Source organism: Nicotiana tomentosiformis, chromosome 3 (genome assembly GCF_000390325.3).
Source record: "Nicotiana tomentosiformis chromosome 3, ASM39032v3, whole genome shotgun sequence".
NCBI classification, from domain to species: Eukaryota; Viridiplantae; Streptophyta; class Magnoliopsida; order Solanales; family Solanaceae; genus Nicotiana; species Nicotiana tomentosiformis.
This window is the reverse complement of record NC_090814.1, coordinates 73,077,844-73,092,573: the sequence shown is the minus strand read 5'-3', so window position 1 is coordinate 73,092,573 and position 14,730 is coordinate 73,077,844. Positions and strand designations below refer to the sequence as shown.

Sequence of the window (14,730 nt, the reverse complement as noted above, 5' to 3'; positions counted from 1 at the left end):
CAGAAACTTCCAAGGAGAAACAGTCGCACCTCTCTTCTTCCTCTTCAACCCATTATCATCTTCACATCACACAAATTCATGACAACCACCCTCTTTCCTCCCTAAAACCCATCTGAAAACCTCCATTAAACCACCAAAAATCAGTTGTAACTATTGCAAAAATGCAACAATAGTGATTGCGAGAAACCATCTAAGGACAATCCTTTTCAACACCCAAAACCGACCCTTTCTTCCACCTTAAATCACCCCAGATTAGCCCGGTTTTTTCTGCTAAAAAATGCCAACAAAACAGCCCTCAAAACTAGCCTTAGACCACCGAAAAATCACCCCAAATCCAGCTGAAAAACCTCCCAAGAATTAGATCACCTCCATTCATAAAGCCATCAGTAAAACCAGTCCAAAGAAGCTCCAAATTCAGCTGAAAAACAGCTCGAAAACAACCCTCTTTCTTCACAAAACAACAATATTTTTGGGATCGAGTTCAGTTAATGCTCCAGACATTGGTCGCTAGTTCCATTTGAGGTGTTAGTCGGGTCTCTAGTCAAGGTTACGCTTGAGCTCTTAGTCCGTAGGAAGCTTTTTATATACTTTGCATCAATGCTCATTGGGGTTCAATTCTTATCCCATTTTTAATTAATGCAAAAGTTCTTGGCACTCTCTTTGTCTTCATGCGTTTTTAGCTTTAACCTAGTTTTATTTTCTTTGTCTTTATATATGTATATACAATTATCATCTTGAATTAGCATATTAAATGGGTGATTCATAAATTTTGATGGTAAACGATTCATTTCATTTTTATTTACCGGCTTTAGTACTTAATTCATGCTATGCCATATTTTTCATTTGCGAGTAATAAATACCTTGGTTCGTTGTTGGCTAGTTTGTTACTTAATATCGCTTTAGATTAATTTGTTGTCAGTTCTTATTTAAGCTGATGCGTAAGTATTAATGGTAAATTAATCGGGCAGTGGGGGTTAATTAAAACTTGTAATTTGGGTTTACATTAAAGTGATTGATAACAATTGGGTCACGGTAGTACTATGAAATTGTAAGAAGCTTTTGATTTTGAGATGGTTTTGATAATGAGTTGGGCATGACAACTTTAAGAAGCATCTGATCTGATTAGCCTAATGACTAGATTACATCATTTACTCCTCAATCATTTTTATCCATAACTTTGTGGCCTCACATTGATTCCAAAATTAGGAAAAGAATAATTCAAATGCGCTAGCAGTGTTTAGACCCGACTTATATAATTATCGTGGTTATGTACACATTCACGTGACATAGTTGTGATCTATTAGCTTAAAGGCAAAGTACGCATTCGCGCGACTTGACAAACTAATTTCTTACAATAATAATTAAGTGTTATTAATCGTGTACACGTACGCGCGACATGATTTCGGCACCCGAATAAAACGGATTCACACACACGTGGTTCGTTTCAAAGATAATTGACAATGTGATAATCATAGTAATTAATGCGGTAAAAAGTAAAATGCACATAGTTCGAAAAATACATAATTAAAAAATTAATTGGGCCAGGTATGGTTAAAGCGACCGTGCTAAAATTACGGAATCCAGAAATGCCTAATATCTTCTTCCGGATTAACAGAATTCCATACCCAGTCTTCTGTATTTTGCAGACTTTAAAACATAATCAATTTCCTCAATTTGGGATTTTAAAATAAACCGGTGACTTGGGAAACCATAACAATTATTCCAAGTGGCAACTCTAATTAATTAAATAATCTCATTTCGAATAATGTCATATTAATTAAAAAAAACTCCATATTTTTCATAAAAAGGAGGTGTGACAATGGTTGTTGTCAATTAGGAAATGGCTTGTCCATGGTCTTGCAACTCTTTGTGGAGGTGTATCATGTTGGGATCACCTTGTGTAACATTAGCTCGGGATTTCCTAGCCGATGACGTTTTCGCCATCTCATCAAGAATTTCATATGCCTTTGCATAAGGTGTTGTCATAAAGTTGCCACCGGCCAATTGATTGACCACACATTGGTTTGTAGTATTGATACCACAATATAAAGTTTGTTGAATCATGTTGTCGGTCATATCATTGTTTGGGCACTCTTTCACCATTGTCCGATATATCTCCCAAATCTCATGTAAAAGTTCGTTGGGCTCTTACTTAAACGCCAATATTTCATTCCGAAGAGTAGCCATGTGCCAGGGAGAGAAAAACTTAGCAATAAACTTCACCGCCAACTCATCCCAAGTATGTATAGAATGATTCGGTAAACTTTCCAACCAATCTAAAGCTTAACCCCGTAGAGAGAAGGGAAAAAGCCTTAGCCTCAAGGCATCCTCGAAAACATTAGTTTGCTTGCTCCCCCAACACGTATCCACAAATTCCTTCAAATGTTTATATGCATTTTGACTTGGCGCACCGGTGAAAAAGCCTCGTTGCTCTAGCAAAGTGAGCATCATATTAGTAATTTGGAAGTTGTCCGCTCTAATACAAGGGGGAACTATTGCACTACCATAACCTTCATTGGGCAATATCCGGTGCCGTATGTGGTTATGATGGTGGAGGTGGGGGTGGTACGGGCACGTTGTCTTGTGGAACCTAGCCTCGCCGATTCGGTTGTGGTATTTAAGGTACCTCATCGAGTTGTTCCTCCCCTCCATCCAAGTCCCCCAATGGTATATTTCCGAGATCATTGTTCGCCATGTTTGTACCTATGATTTCTTCAACAAGTTAGTAACATTGAAGGGAAAGAAGATATTTTAAAAACACATTCAAATATATAGTTAACACCGTTAAAACTCCCCAGCAACGACGTCAAAAATTGATCCACACTCAATAGTGAGTGGAAACTGTCGTTGAAAAAATAGTACCAAACAAAAGTCGGGGCGATTTCCACAGAGAGTTTAACATGGGTCTTAGGGTTGTTCACTTGCTGAGAGTAAATAAAATGATCTTAATTGAGCTTTCAAACAAGGGATTTTATTTTCTACTTCTAAAAATTAACAGTAGCAATTATCAACTAAAAGGAAAAGACTAGAAGACTAGTAATTATTTTTATTGTTTATATCAAATGGGTAAAAGGCCTAGGGATGTAACCTTCACCTAGATGTTAGCCTAATAGTTAAATCACGTTAATTCTTGTTTTAGTGATCGGGGTATATTATAACTCTCAACTCTAAATTATCCACTAAATACCTCTCGTTTATAGAGTGATTTTGCCTAAATTGGCTTTCTCAAGCCCAATTGGGCATCAATTCAAATAGTTGATATGAGTTCAAGTCGGGTTTTCTCTATCTCTAGTTCAAACCCTTTAATTAGGCTAGCCAAAACCTTAACTAGCCCACTTTTCTTTTTAGCCAAATTTTTCTAGATTAAGTCCCTCTTTATCAAGTAAGAACCAAGTCAAATAGGCATGAATCAATGTCTGTAACCATTAATTCTACAAATAATGCATGAACAAGGCTAAATAATAAATACACAATCATAAACAAGCATTAGATTAATCACCCATAAGGTTTACACACTAGGGTTGGGTCACAACCCTAGAAAAAATCTAGCAACTCATGATAGAAATTGAAGAAAACAAAGAAGAAGAACTAATTAAAGCCATAAAACAAAATTAATTTGATAAAACTAATGTTTCTTCACCTAAAATAGTCACAAATTATCCAAAGTAATAAAATATAACACCTACAGCACTAAAAATTACAAAACTTGCCGTAAAAAGTGTTTCCCGTCTATTTATAGTGGCCCAGATTCGTTGACAAAAATGCCCTTCGGGAGGTTATGCGGCCGCAAAATTCCATGTGCGGTCCGTACTTTTCTTAGTTCTGCAGTTGAAGAACTTCTGCAGTCGCACAATTGAGTCTGCAGCTGCACTTCAGCTTCTGCGGCCGTACTTTTTCTTCTGCGACTGCACTTTTGGCCAGGCTTTACACATGGTCATTTAGCACATTCTCTGAACTTTTTGAATTCTTGTCAGTGCGACCATGTTTTGTGACCGTACAAATTATGTGTGGTCAGCACTTTTCCAAACATCCTCAAGGAGCAGGTCCAGTAGAAGGACGTGTACAAAGCTTTTAGCAAGCAAATAGATGAGTCCCTCAAGGACCTCCCCATCCTCCAAGCCGAGCTGGAAAATGCTCAAAAGGAGGCCTCGTTGTGAAACGGGAGCATGCCATTATAGTCGAAAAGGTAAGGGTATTTGAGATTAATAACGAGAGGCTAAGCACAGTTGCTAATGCCACAACCTCGTAGGTCTAAGAGAAGATAGATCTGATCGACCAGCTCTAGGCCAAAATGAACAAGGTCAAAGCCTCGGCCGAGGTGTTGAGGAGCAAGATGGATATCCTAGACTCGAAAACAGAGGCTACCAAAGAGGATTTGGCATCGGCCAAGGACTAGCTTAGGGTGATGAAGGATAAAGTTGATAAGTCGTCTAGGCTGAATGATTAGCTCCGAGCATAACTGGACTCGGCCGTCTCGGAACGGGATACCCTCGGTCGGGAGTACACCGTGTTGAAGTCCAAGTTGGAGGCATCTTCGAACGAGTCCTCCGAGTTCCAAGATATTCTAGCACAGTACAAGAATGATGTGGAGATGGTCGAGGCCCGTATAATAACAAAGGTCGAGTATGTAAAGTGGCTATCCCAGAGGGAGACCCTCGAGGAGATTCATGCCCGAGAGTTAAGGCAGTGAATCGGGCTCCGGTGAAGACTAGGCGAAAATGCCTTAGTTTATTTTTTGTTCTCTTTTGTATATTTTTATTTATTTTGGGGTTGGTTTATAGTACCTTTGTAAATACTTTTGATATGTATAAAAAATTTTCGTTTTGTTATATTGTGTCCTTTACTTTTCAGCATCCACTTACAACTCTTTGTTTGAAATATGTCATTAATGCCTTAGCATAGAATTTGACATAATTTAGAGTGTTCATTCCTCTAGAGCCCGAAAGAGGCCTGGTTTAAATAACAACTCCGACTTTCTTTGACTTCGGTATATCCAATAAAAAATGATGTCTTTAAAACGCTTGAATGTTTCAACCACACATGATGATGTTTGCCGAAGGTGGCTCTTTTTATAGACGGGTCTGAAGTATTTTTTTATAGGATTTAACCATGTGTAAGGACCTTACTTTCTACGTACAGACTTAGACGTCTTCAGGCCATTTTAAGTTAGTCGTAGCCTTTTATGTTCGGGCCTTGCCTAATAGGCTCGGTGCCTCCGGGATTCGATAGCCCGAGTTGTCCGATCGTATTGTCGGATAGTAGTCTCAATTCGAGGAGGCCCGTGGGCTCTAGAGTATTGAACCCACTATTTATTCTAAGTAACTTAATGATAATATCGTTAGTACAAATGTGAACTGATGAAATATTGAAGGCAAACTTCTTATTTTTACTTTGAATGTAGAGTATATGATCGAAGGCACAAAAGCTTTCTACCATGGAAAGAATGATCTACACGGTCACGGTTCATTTGACCGTTTGACCCTTACAATTAATTCTAATATTCAAGCCTTGGCTTTTAATATGCCCCCCAATATTCGAGATTGAGCTCATGAGGTCTCGAATACTATCGATCCAATACGGGTGATCGATCAGCAATCCTAGCCTCAAGCCGATCTTTAAAACTAGGGTAGCACGTGCTTTCAGACCGAATCCTCAGATTTAACCTCCACTGATTATCTGCATAGCTTAGTTCAAAGGGTAATAAAATTCAAAGGGAATTGTGTTCATACCTTAGTAGTAGTACCGCTTTAAGTGTGTCACATTCTAGTTGTTCGGTAGCTATACATTATTCCCTGACTCGAGCTTATACGAGCCTTTCCCGGTTAAACTGGTAACTTTGTATGGACTTTCCCAGTTCGGGCCTAGTTTCCCGTTATTTGGGTTTTTGGTATGTAGTGTGACTTTCTTTAATACCAAGCCCCCGACTTGGAAGTGTCGAAGATTAGCCCTTCAGTGATAATATCTCTCATTCGCTGCTTTTGGGCCGCTAATCGGACTAGGGCATCTTCTCACCGTTCGTCCCATAAGTCTAATCTTGTGGCCATGGCCTCGTCATTCAACGTCTTGGTAGCGTACTGGAACCTTAGGCTCAGATCTCCTACTTCGACAGGGATTAAAGCTTTCGTGCCGTAGACTAAAGAGAACAGAGTAACACCGGTGCTTGACTTCGAAGTCGTTCGGTATGCCCATAAGACCTCGGGAAAATCCTTCTTCTATTACCGAGTTCGTCAATTTCACTTTTCTCCGGAGTCAAATTTGTTAGAGTCGACTGATGACCCTAAATTAGCCAACACATCGGCGTCATTTTTTTGGTCTCGAGATACGTGTTATAGAGTCCATTCCTTGAATTGGTACAAGGTCACCTGCAACTTATCCGAGTATCTCTGCATCCGTTCCTCTTTTACTTCAAATGTCCTCGATTACCTCAACCCTCAGGCTCTTAGCCAGTTCTAGACCTGCAATCATAACCTTATATTTGACTTTGTTGTTAGTCAATTTCACAGTTCTAATACACTTCCTTATTACGTTACCCGTAGAGCATTTTAATACGATGCCCAGCCCGACCCCTTTGCGTTAGAAGCACCGTCCGTGAACAGGGTCCAGACCCCTGAGCTAGTCCTTGAGGTGATCAGTAATTCCTTCTCAATCTAGGGGATCAGGGATGGTATAAAGTCGACCATGAAGTTTGCCAAAATTTGAGATTTTATAGCGGTCTAGGGTTTGTACTTGATATCGTACCTGCTAATCTCTATGGCCCATTTGGCTAGCAGGCCCGAGAGATCGGGTTTATGCATAACATTCCTCAATGGGCGAGTGGTCATGACACATATGGGGTGACACTGAAAGTACGGTATTAATTTCCTACATGCGCTCAATAAGGCGAGCACTAATTTTTCTAAGTGTGGATACCTTGTTTCGGCATCGCCAAGGGTTCTACTAACATAATAAATAGGAAATTGTGTACCTTCTTCTTTCCAGACTAGGACACCACTTACCGCTACCTCAAAAACTGCCAAGTATAGGTATTGTTGTTTGTTCATCTTCGAAGTGTGCAGCAAGGGAGGGATCAATAGGTACCGTTTGAGTTCTTCTAAAGCTCGCCGGCACTCCGGGGTTCAAGAGAAGTCGTTATTCTTTTTAAGTCACGAGAAATCAGTGGCTCTTGTCTGACAACCTCGAAATAAACCGGCCCAACGTGGCTATTCGCCCAATCAGTCTCTGTACTGCCTTGACATTGTCAACTACAGTGATATCTATGGATTTTATCTTGTATGAGTTGATCTCTATTTCCCGATTGGATACCATGAACCCGAGGAACTTGCCTGAGCTGACCCCAAAAGCACACTTCTCCGGGTTCAACTTCATGTTGTATTTCCTCAATATGTCGAAGGTTTCCTGCAAATGCTTCAAATGGTCCTCTGCTCGTAGAGACTTAACCAACATATCGTCAATATAAACCTCCATTGATTTTCCTATTTGTTCTTTGAACATCCGGTTAACTAGGCATTGATCACCGGTATTTTTTAGCACAAACGACATTACATTATAACAGTAGGTGCCGAATTTGGTTACAAAAGAAGTCTTTTCTTGGTTGCCCAAGTCCATTGAATTAGGTTGAACCAGGAATAGGCGTCGAGAAAACTTAGGTGAAGTTTAGTTTGGAAAAACATGAAACATGACTTATACCCACAAGTTCTAAAAACTATCACAAATATCTAACAATACTATTATCAATAACATTCTTTGATACAAAATTATCATTTTTATAATGAACTACATGATACACTATCAGATGACCGAGAAGACAAAGCAACATCGTTACAAAATAATAAATTGTGGGCACTTTTATAAAATATAAAAGTTTGGGGCAATTTTTTAAAAATATAATAGTGATATTTTGGCCCAAAACTAGCTATTGAACTGGTTTTGGGATTTGGGATTTGGGACTTGGGATTTGGCCAAATATAGGCAAAATTTATGGCCAAACATGTGTTTGCCAAATAAAACCCAAGTTTATTTTGGCAAAATCTATGGCCAAATGGGTCCTTAGTATCTCGTGTCCGGCCGTCGCACTGATCATTCTAAGTTTGTTTCCTTTTTTAGGTACGACTACTATGTTAGCTAACCAATCTAGGTACATAACTTCCCGGATGGAACCTATTTTTAAAAGTTTAGATACCTCGCCTTTGATGAATGCTTGTTTGATCTCGGACTCTGACCTTCTCTTTTGTTTGACCAAGTGGAACTTTGGATCCGGGATCAATTTGTGAGTTGTCATCTCTGGTGAGATCCCTGTCATATCTAAGTGGGACCAGGCAAACAATCAGCATTAGCTTTAAGGAAATCAATAAGTTTTTTCCTGAGTTCGGGATTTTGATCCGGAAGGTGCTCGATCAATATGACCTGCTCCAATTCCTCAATTGTCGATTTAGCGGTATTAGTGTTATCGGGTGCTATAAAAGATCTCGGAACACCGTAATCCTCATCCTCGTTTGTTGTGTGCTTCTCTTATTTTCTCGACTCGGTCGAGATCGGTATCGTTAATTTCTATTTGGTTTTCTTTTCTTCAACCAGTCCCCTATTTTTTAATGTCAAAACCGCGGGCACCAGGATGACTTCATCGACAGAAACATCTCCTTTGCAGCCGGCTATTCCCCGTAGAATATTTTGATTCCTCCCGGAATGGGAAATTTCAACGCTTGATGTAAGGTTGAAGGTACCTCTCTCATGTTGTGAACCCATGGCCTTCCGAACAAGGCGTTGTACCTCATATCCCCCTCGATCACGTAGAACTTTGTTTCATGGGTGGTCCTGACAGTGTTCACTAATAGGGTTATTTCACCTATTGTCGTCTCGCACGCCATGTTGAATTTGTTCAACCCTCAGACCGCCAGTACGATTTTCACCAATAATCCTAGTTGTTCTACGATCCTCCATCGGATGGTGTTATCCGAGCTACCTGGATAAATTAACACATGTTTAACTCTAGATTTATTGATAAATATGAATATTACCAGTGCATCGTTGTGAGGTAGGTGATGCCCTCGGTATCATCGTCGCTGAACGAGATGGCTCCTTCCGAACATAATCTTGAGTGCCTTTTTCCCTTGTAATAGAAACTTTGGTGCGTTTTATCATTGGCCGTTAGGGGAAATCCACTCCCCCAATGATCATGTTGATCACGTGTTGGGGCTCCTCTTGTTCAATCTATTTGTTGGCGTCCCTATTTTTGAAATGATTTTTCGCCCGTTCGCTTAGGAATTCCTCGAAGATGTCTATTGTTGAATAGTTGAGCCACTTCTTCCTTAGCTGTCGACAATCTTCGGTCCTGTGACCATGAGTACTATGGTACTTACACACAAAGTTGTGATCCTTCTATGGGGGATCAGACTGAAGTGGCCTAAGTCACATGGTCTCTTTAATGCGACCAATGGCCCACATTATACTCGCAACATCCACGTTGAAATTATACTCTGAAAATCTTGGTGCTTCACTACCGCCAAGCGATCTGTAAAAACTGCTCTTACTCATCAAACTTGATTGCTTGGTCTTTGATAATTTCTCATGTCGTTCCTAGTTGGGTGGGGCCCGAATCCCTTTCCCCATCTGTCCGAGCTGTATGGCTGATACTGATCTCGGACCGGCCTTGGCTCCTGGTCCATAATCCTTTTAGACATGTCATTCAATTTGTTGGGATGGTCGTCCTCGACTCTAATCTTCGACTGATACCTGTTATGGACATAGGCCCAAGTAGCCGCGGGGTACTCTACCAAGTTTTGCTTTAATTATTGAGAAGCAACGGAACTTTGTGGGTTGAGTCCTTGAGTGAACGTCTGGACGGCCCAATCATCCACGACCAGGGGCAGGTCCATCCGCTCTATCTGGAACCTCGATACGAATTCCCTAAGCATCTCGTTATCTCTTTGTTTGACCTTGAAAAGGTCCTATTTCATCGTCTCGACCTTAATGGCACCGACATGGGCTTTTACGAAAGCATCTGCAAGCATAACAAATGAATCAATAGAATTCAGAGGCAAGTTATGGTACCATATCATCGCTCCTTTGGACAAATTTTTCCCAAATTTCTTCAATAACATCGATTTGATCTCGTCGTCTTCTAGATCATTGCCTTTGATTGCGCACTTATAGAAGGTTACATGCTCGTTATACTTGGGAATGTCAGATATTCAGAATCTCTTCGGAATTGGCTTCGGTTCCGCACTCGGGGGGAAAGGCTTCTGAATGAATTTCTTAGAATCCGAACCTTTAAATATTGGAGGCGCTCCCGGGATCTGATCGACCCTCGAATTGTAAGTTTCTACCTTTTTGTCATTTGCCTCTATCTTTTTCTCACCAGACTCCACCCGTTTTGTTAGTGCTTCGAGCATTTTCATCACTTCGAAAGTTTCCCCGGGCCCGAATTCATCTGGTTCCACAATAATTTGTTCATCCCTTCGAGCGTTTTCTCTGGCCCGCTCGGGCTCGATCCTGTTAGGGCATGACTTTGGGTTTGTAATTGCGCTATTGCTGCTTGATGAGCTTGTAACATTTCGAAGATCAATTGCAAGCTAACTCCATAACCTTCCTCCTCATATGCTTCTCAAGCCTATGGTCAGGGTGCCCCGCAAATGCTATTTTCGGGGTCAGTTGGCAAGTTGTTGTTGATGGCAACCTGTGAGTTAACATCGACTGGGTCAACGATTGGAAAACCATTGGGATCAATAGGGGGTATGTCATTGCTGGGTACCACGTTATTGTTTTCACCATGGTGGCCTGACTCGGCGTCAATATTCAAGTGAGCAGACTCAGAATTTGATATTCTTAGATTAAAGCGAAATCAAACTTCAAAGAGCAAGTGTAAAGTAGGGTGTGTTACGGAGATTTGTATTAAATAACCACTATTATTCTTAGCCATACGGTGAGCGTCAAACTGTTTACCCTTTAAATGAGTAACAATTAATTTTGTATGCGGTTAAAGAATACGCGATTTAATTTAACACGAATGATCTATTGACAGAAATTAATCAAAGTACAGATAAGTAATATAATCAAACTAAACATGAAGAACAATCAAGCCTGGCTTCTTAGATGAACACTGAAAATTGACCTTGGTCGAGCTCTCACGACTAGCTCGGTCGCAATCGAATAATTAAGTAGCTAAAGAACACAATGAACAATGGCTAGAGAACGAAAATGAACTTTTATTGCTTTGATATGCGTGACAACAGTGGTTTAAAATGAAAAAGTTCTCCCCTTTATATAGTAAGGGAGTTTTAATCCTAATACAAGTCTAAATAAAGTAAAAATCTTCTTTTTTCAGTAAATGTTGATCTGCAATTGATAGCGGACGGAATTTGTGCCGTAATATCAGATTGAGAGCGGATATTACGGCTCCCCACTTATCGTACTTAACCGTTTCTCTTTTTTCTTAGTCTCAAGCCTTCACTCAACCTAGACCCGATGTTCGGCCGTGTCCGATCCCGGATGCACTGTTCGTCCTTCTCGGGCTCCGAAACGAGGAAACTTTCAGCTTTACTCAAGATTGCATCAGATCATGCTTCCCTCTCATTTCTTTATAGGAATATCGGGGGTAACATTGTTTTCGATTTTATCCGTACACACTATTACTACTCCAAGTTATTTTGGAAATCTCAGTTCGGCTCTTCAAATTCGATCCAACCAAAGAAAAAGAATAAATAGAAAGTTTAAAAAATTTCCGATTAGAATTAACAATTTAGATTGGAGAGGCTTCCCAATCCCAACCAGATTATAGCAATTGCCTCATGAACCCCCTTAAGTTCTAATCCTAATCCAATCATCGTAGAATTCCTTCCTTCGGCTATATAATGAAACAATTATTGGGGAAGTAGTGTACCCCCTACCCTAACCAATTTAAGTCCATATTCTTTCTTTTCGTATCTACTTAGCTTATTTTGTATATAATTTAAAATTTCCTTTTTCCTATTAATAGGGTAGTAAGAAAATTTGTATTAGAAACTAATTTGAGAGTGACTCGTGTTTATCATCACAGATTTAAACTTTATTGTATGAACTAAAGTTTGGAACTTTTAAAAGCTTGAAAACTCATAAATGAATTTTGTGATTAGTTCAGCTTTTTGCATCCAAGGACATGGTCTAGCAGTCAATGAAGTGGATTAAGAACTATGAGATCTCATGTTCAAATCTCGGAGGTAAAAATATTAGTAGGTGATATTTTTTCATTTGTCCGAACATTGGTGGACATAGTTATCTGGTACCTGTTGCTGGTGGGAGGTAGCAGGTATTTCGTGAAATTAGTCGAGATGTGCATAAGCTGGCCCGGATACTACGATTATCAAAAAAATATTTGTTACTATAATTTTTGATAAATTGATGATTGAGTTTTATTGGGGATGACATTTTGAAGTTGTGATTAAAATTTAAAGATATTTGATGAAGATTTGAGATATTTAGTGGCATTTTTCGTGAGTTTGAGTTTATATGAGACAAAACTCAGTTTTTATGCAAAATATTATACAATATATAATAACTGTATAATATTATATACCGGGTATATAAACATTTGCAGAAAATAATGGGTTATGCGATTATAAACTTAAAAACATGGTGACGTAAGTACAATGTAGGGTGTTGACCTGTACTTTTGTGCAAATCGATATCTTGCGCCAAAAAGTTGCCAGCATTATCTGGGTGTGTTAAGTTAGTTTAACTTGAAATATTAATATTAGTAGCTCCAATCAACAAAAACATATCATGTATGTTTTTTTGGAATAATTTTTTATAAAGTTTAGATCTGGTTTGTTTAAATCTTATAATAACTCTGGTTGCATAACTTTTTAAATACTTCAAGTCTATCTCACTTTAAAACTGTACACCAATTCCATAGAAGTGTTCAATGCTCCGTTGACATATACTAGTAACTTATTTGAGTTAAAATTTGGGTTTTATTTCTCTATATAATATGTTGCTCTTTTATAGGAAGGTGACACAGGGATATAATGAAAGGATTGTTTGCAATAAATGAAGAGGTTGAAGGAAATTAGCACACCCTTGATAGATTATGTTGTGTTGTTTCCTATACAACTAATGACATAAACAAAGCTATAGTGTAGAATTAAAGTGTAATCCCAATGGTTAAGTTCATATAACGGTGGGAACTAATTGAAGGTGAAGACGAAATGGGATACAACAAAATACTAAAATAATTGGTCCAAAATTGCTAATCGAACACTCATAAGACCAAAAAAGAACCCATTGGTGGTAGTGAGAGTCCCTCTTGTAGTCTTTTAGGCCATTGATTGAAAATCAAATTTTCTTTTTTATTATAACCCCAAAAGGATATAAAAATAAAAATAAAAATTATGGTTTGCAAGGAAGTAACACTAGAACGCAAAACAATTATGTCCAAACAAAAATTCCTGGATTTATCCAAGAACTTCAATTTGTGGCCATCCTTTAATGCTCTAATGCTAACAATAATAGCAACTCTCTTCTATCAAAGATAGCCCACTCAACTCTATGTCCAAGCAAAGCAACCAAAAAAAAAAAACTTCAGCTCCTCTTACCTCTAGCTAGCAATGAATGACACAGTTGACAAGCTAGTAATTTTCTTGGCAAAGAGAGATGGAATTGACAAACTTGTCAAGACATTCCAATACGTATCCAAGCTCGTAAATTGGCACGTCGAGAAAACTTACCCTGAATTTGCCACTAGAGCTAAGCAATGGGAAGTTGCTTCTGGCCTCAGTCGAAAAGCCTTCCGAAGTGGTCGATTCCTCACTGGATTCAATGCCCTCCGAAGGAGCCCCGGCACGTCCTCAGGTTTCAGGCTGCTAGCAGTTCTTGCCAATTCAGGAGAGATGGTCTATTTCTTCTTTGACCATTTTCTCTGGCTGTCGCGAATCGGAGTTATGGATTCTAAATATGCAAAAAGGATGAGCTTCATTTCTGCATTTGGTGAGTCTGTTGGATACGTGTTTTTCATTATCTCGGATTTTATTCTCATTTCAAGGGGCCTAAAAGCAGAAAGGAAGCTTTTGACTGAAGAGGAGGAGTCTAAGGAAACAGAAGGCGAAATCAAGAAAATTAGAATGGATAGAATTATGAGACTGATGGCTGTGGCAGCTAATATAGCTGACCTTATAATTGCTTTGGCTGAAATTGAACCAAATCCATTCTGCAACCATACTGTAACTTTAGGCATTAGTGGCTTAGTTTCTGCATGGGCTGGTTGGTATAGAAACTGGCCCTCCTGAACATACATAAGTTATCAGATTGATGGCGAATTTCAAAGCATATGAATGTAACAAACTTCAGTTATATATGATCAGCGGGAGCTTAAACGTTCTGATTTACTACTATACATGTAAGAGTTGAGGCTTTTCTTTTTCTCTTTTTCTGTTCTAACTGGATTTTGTTGCAAGACTTCTGCATAGTTCAGATTTAAGTTATAAACATTGTTGAAGATAACACAACTATGGATCAGGTCATTCAAAACTCACTTTTAAAAAGTTGTCTAAGTCAAGCATGAGTAGCAGGGGTGGTTCAATAAACATAGTGGCCCAAAACAAAACTTCAACGAGAGGCCGTAAGCTTTTTGTTAGACAAAAAAAAAAAAAATCATACGTATATAATTTCATTTGAAGTTCATTTTTCTAATTTTTTTATATGCAAAGTTATTAACAATTTGTTGTAATCGATTTCTTCTAATAATTTCTTTTTTAATTTCTA

General features: G+C 38.9%; 1 protein-coding gene across 1 annotated transcript; it reads left to right on the top strand.

Moving 5' to 3' along the window:
* The first annotated feature begins 13,472 nt into the window (after positions 1–13,472).
* LOC104092243 (peroxisomal membrane protein 11-4) lies at positions 13,473–14,354 on the top strand. The gene has a single exon (XM_009597781.4). It carries the CDS (start codon positions 13,578–13,580, stop codon positions 14,253–14,255), a length of 678 nt encoding a protein of 225 aa, XP_009596076.1. The 5' UTR covers positions 13,473–13,577; the 3' UTR covers positions 14,256–14,354.
* The last annotated feature ends 376 nt before the right edge of the window (positions 14,355–14,730 follow it).

Coding starts and splice junctions, on each gene's coding strand:
- LOC104092243 (XM_009597781.4), top strand. CDS start 13,578: ATGAATGACACAGTTGACAAGCTAGTAATTTTCTTGGCAAAGAGAGAT.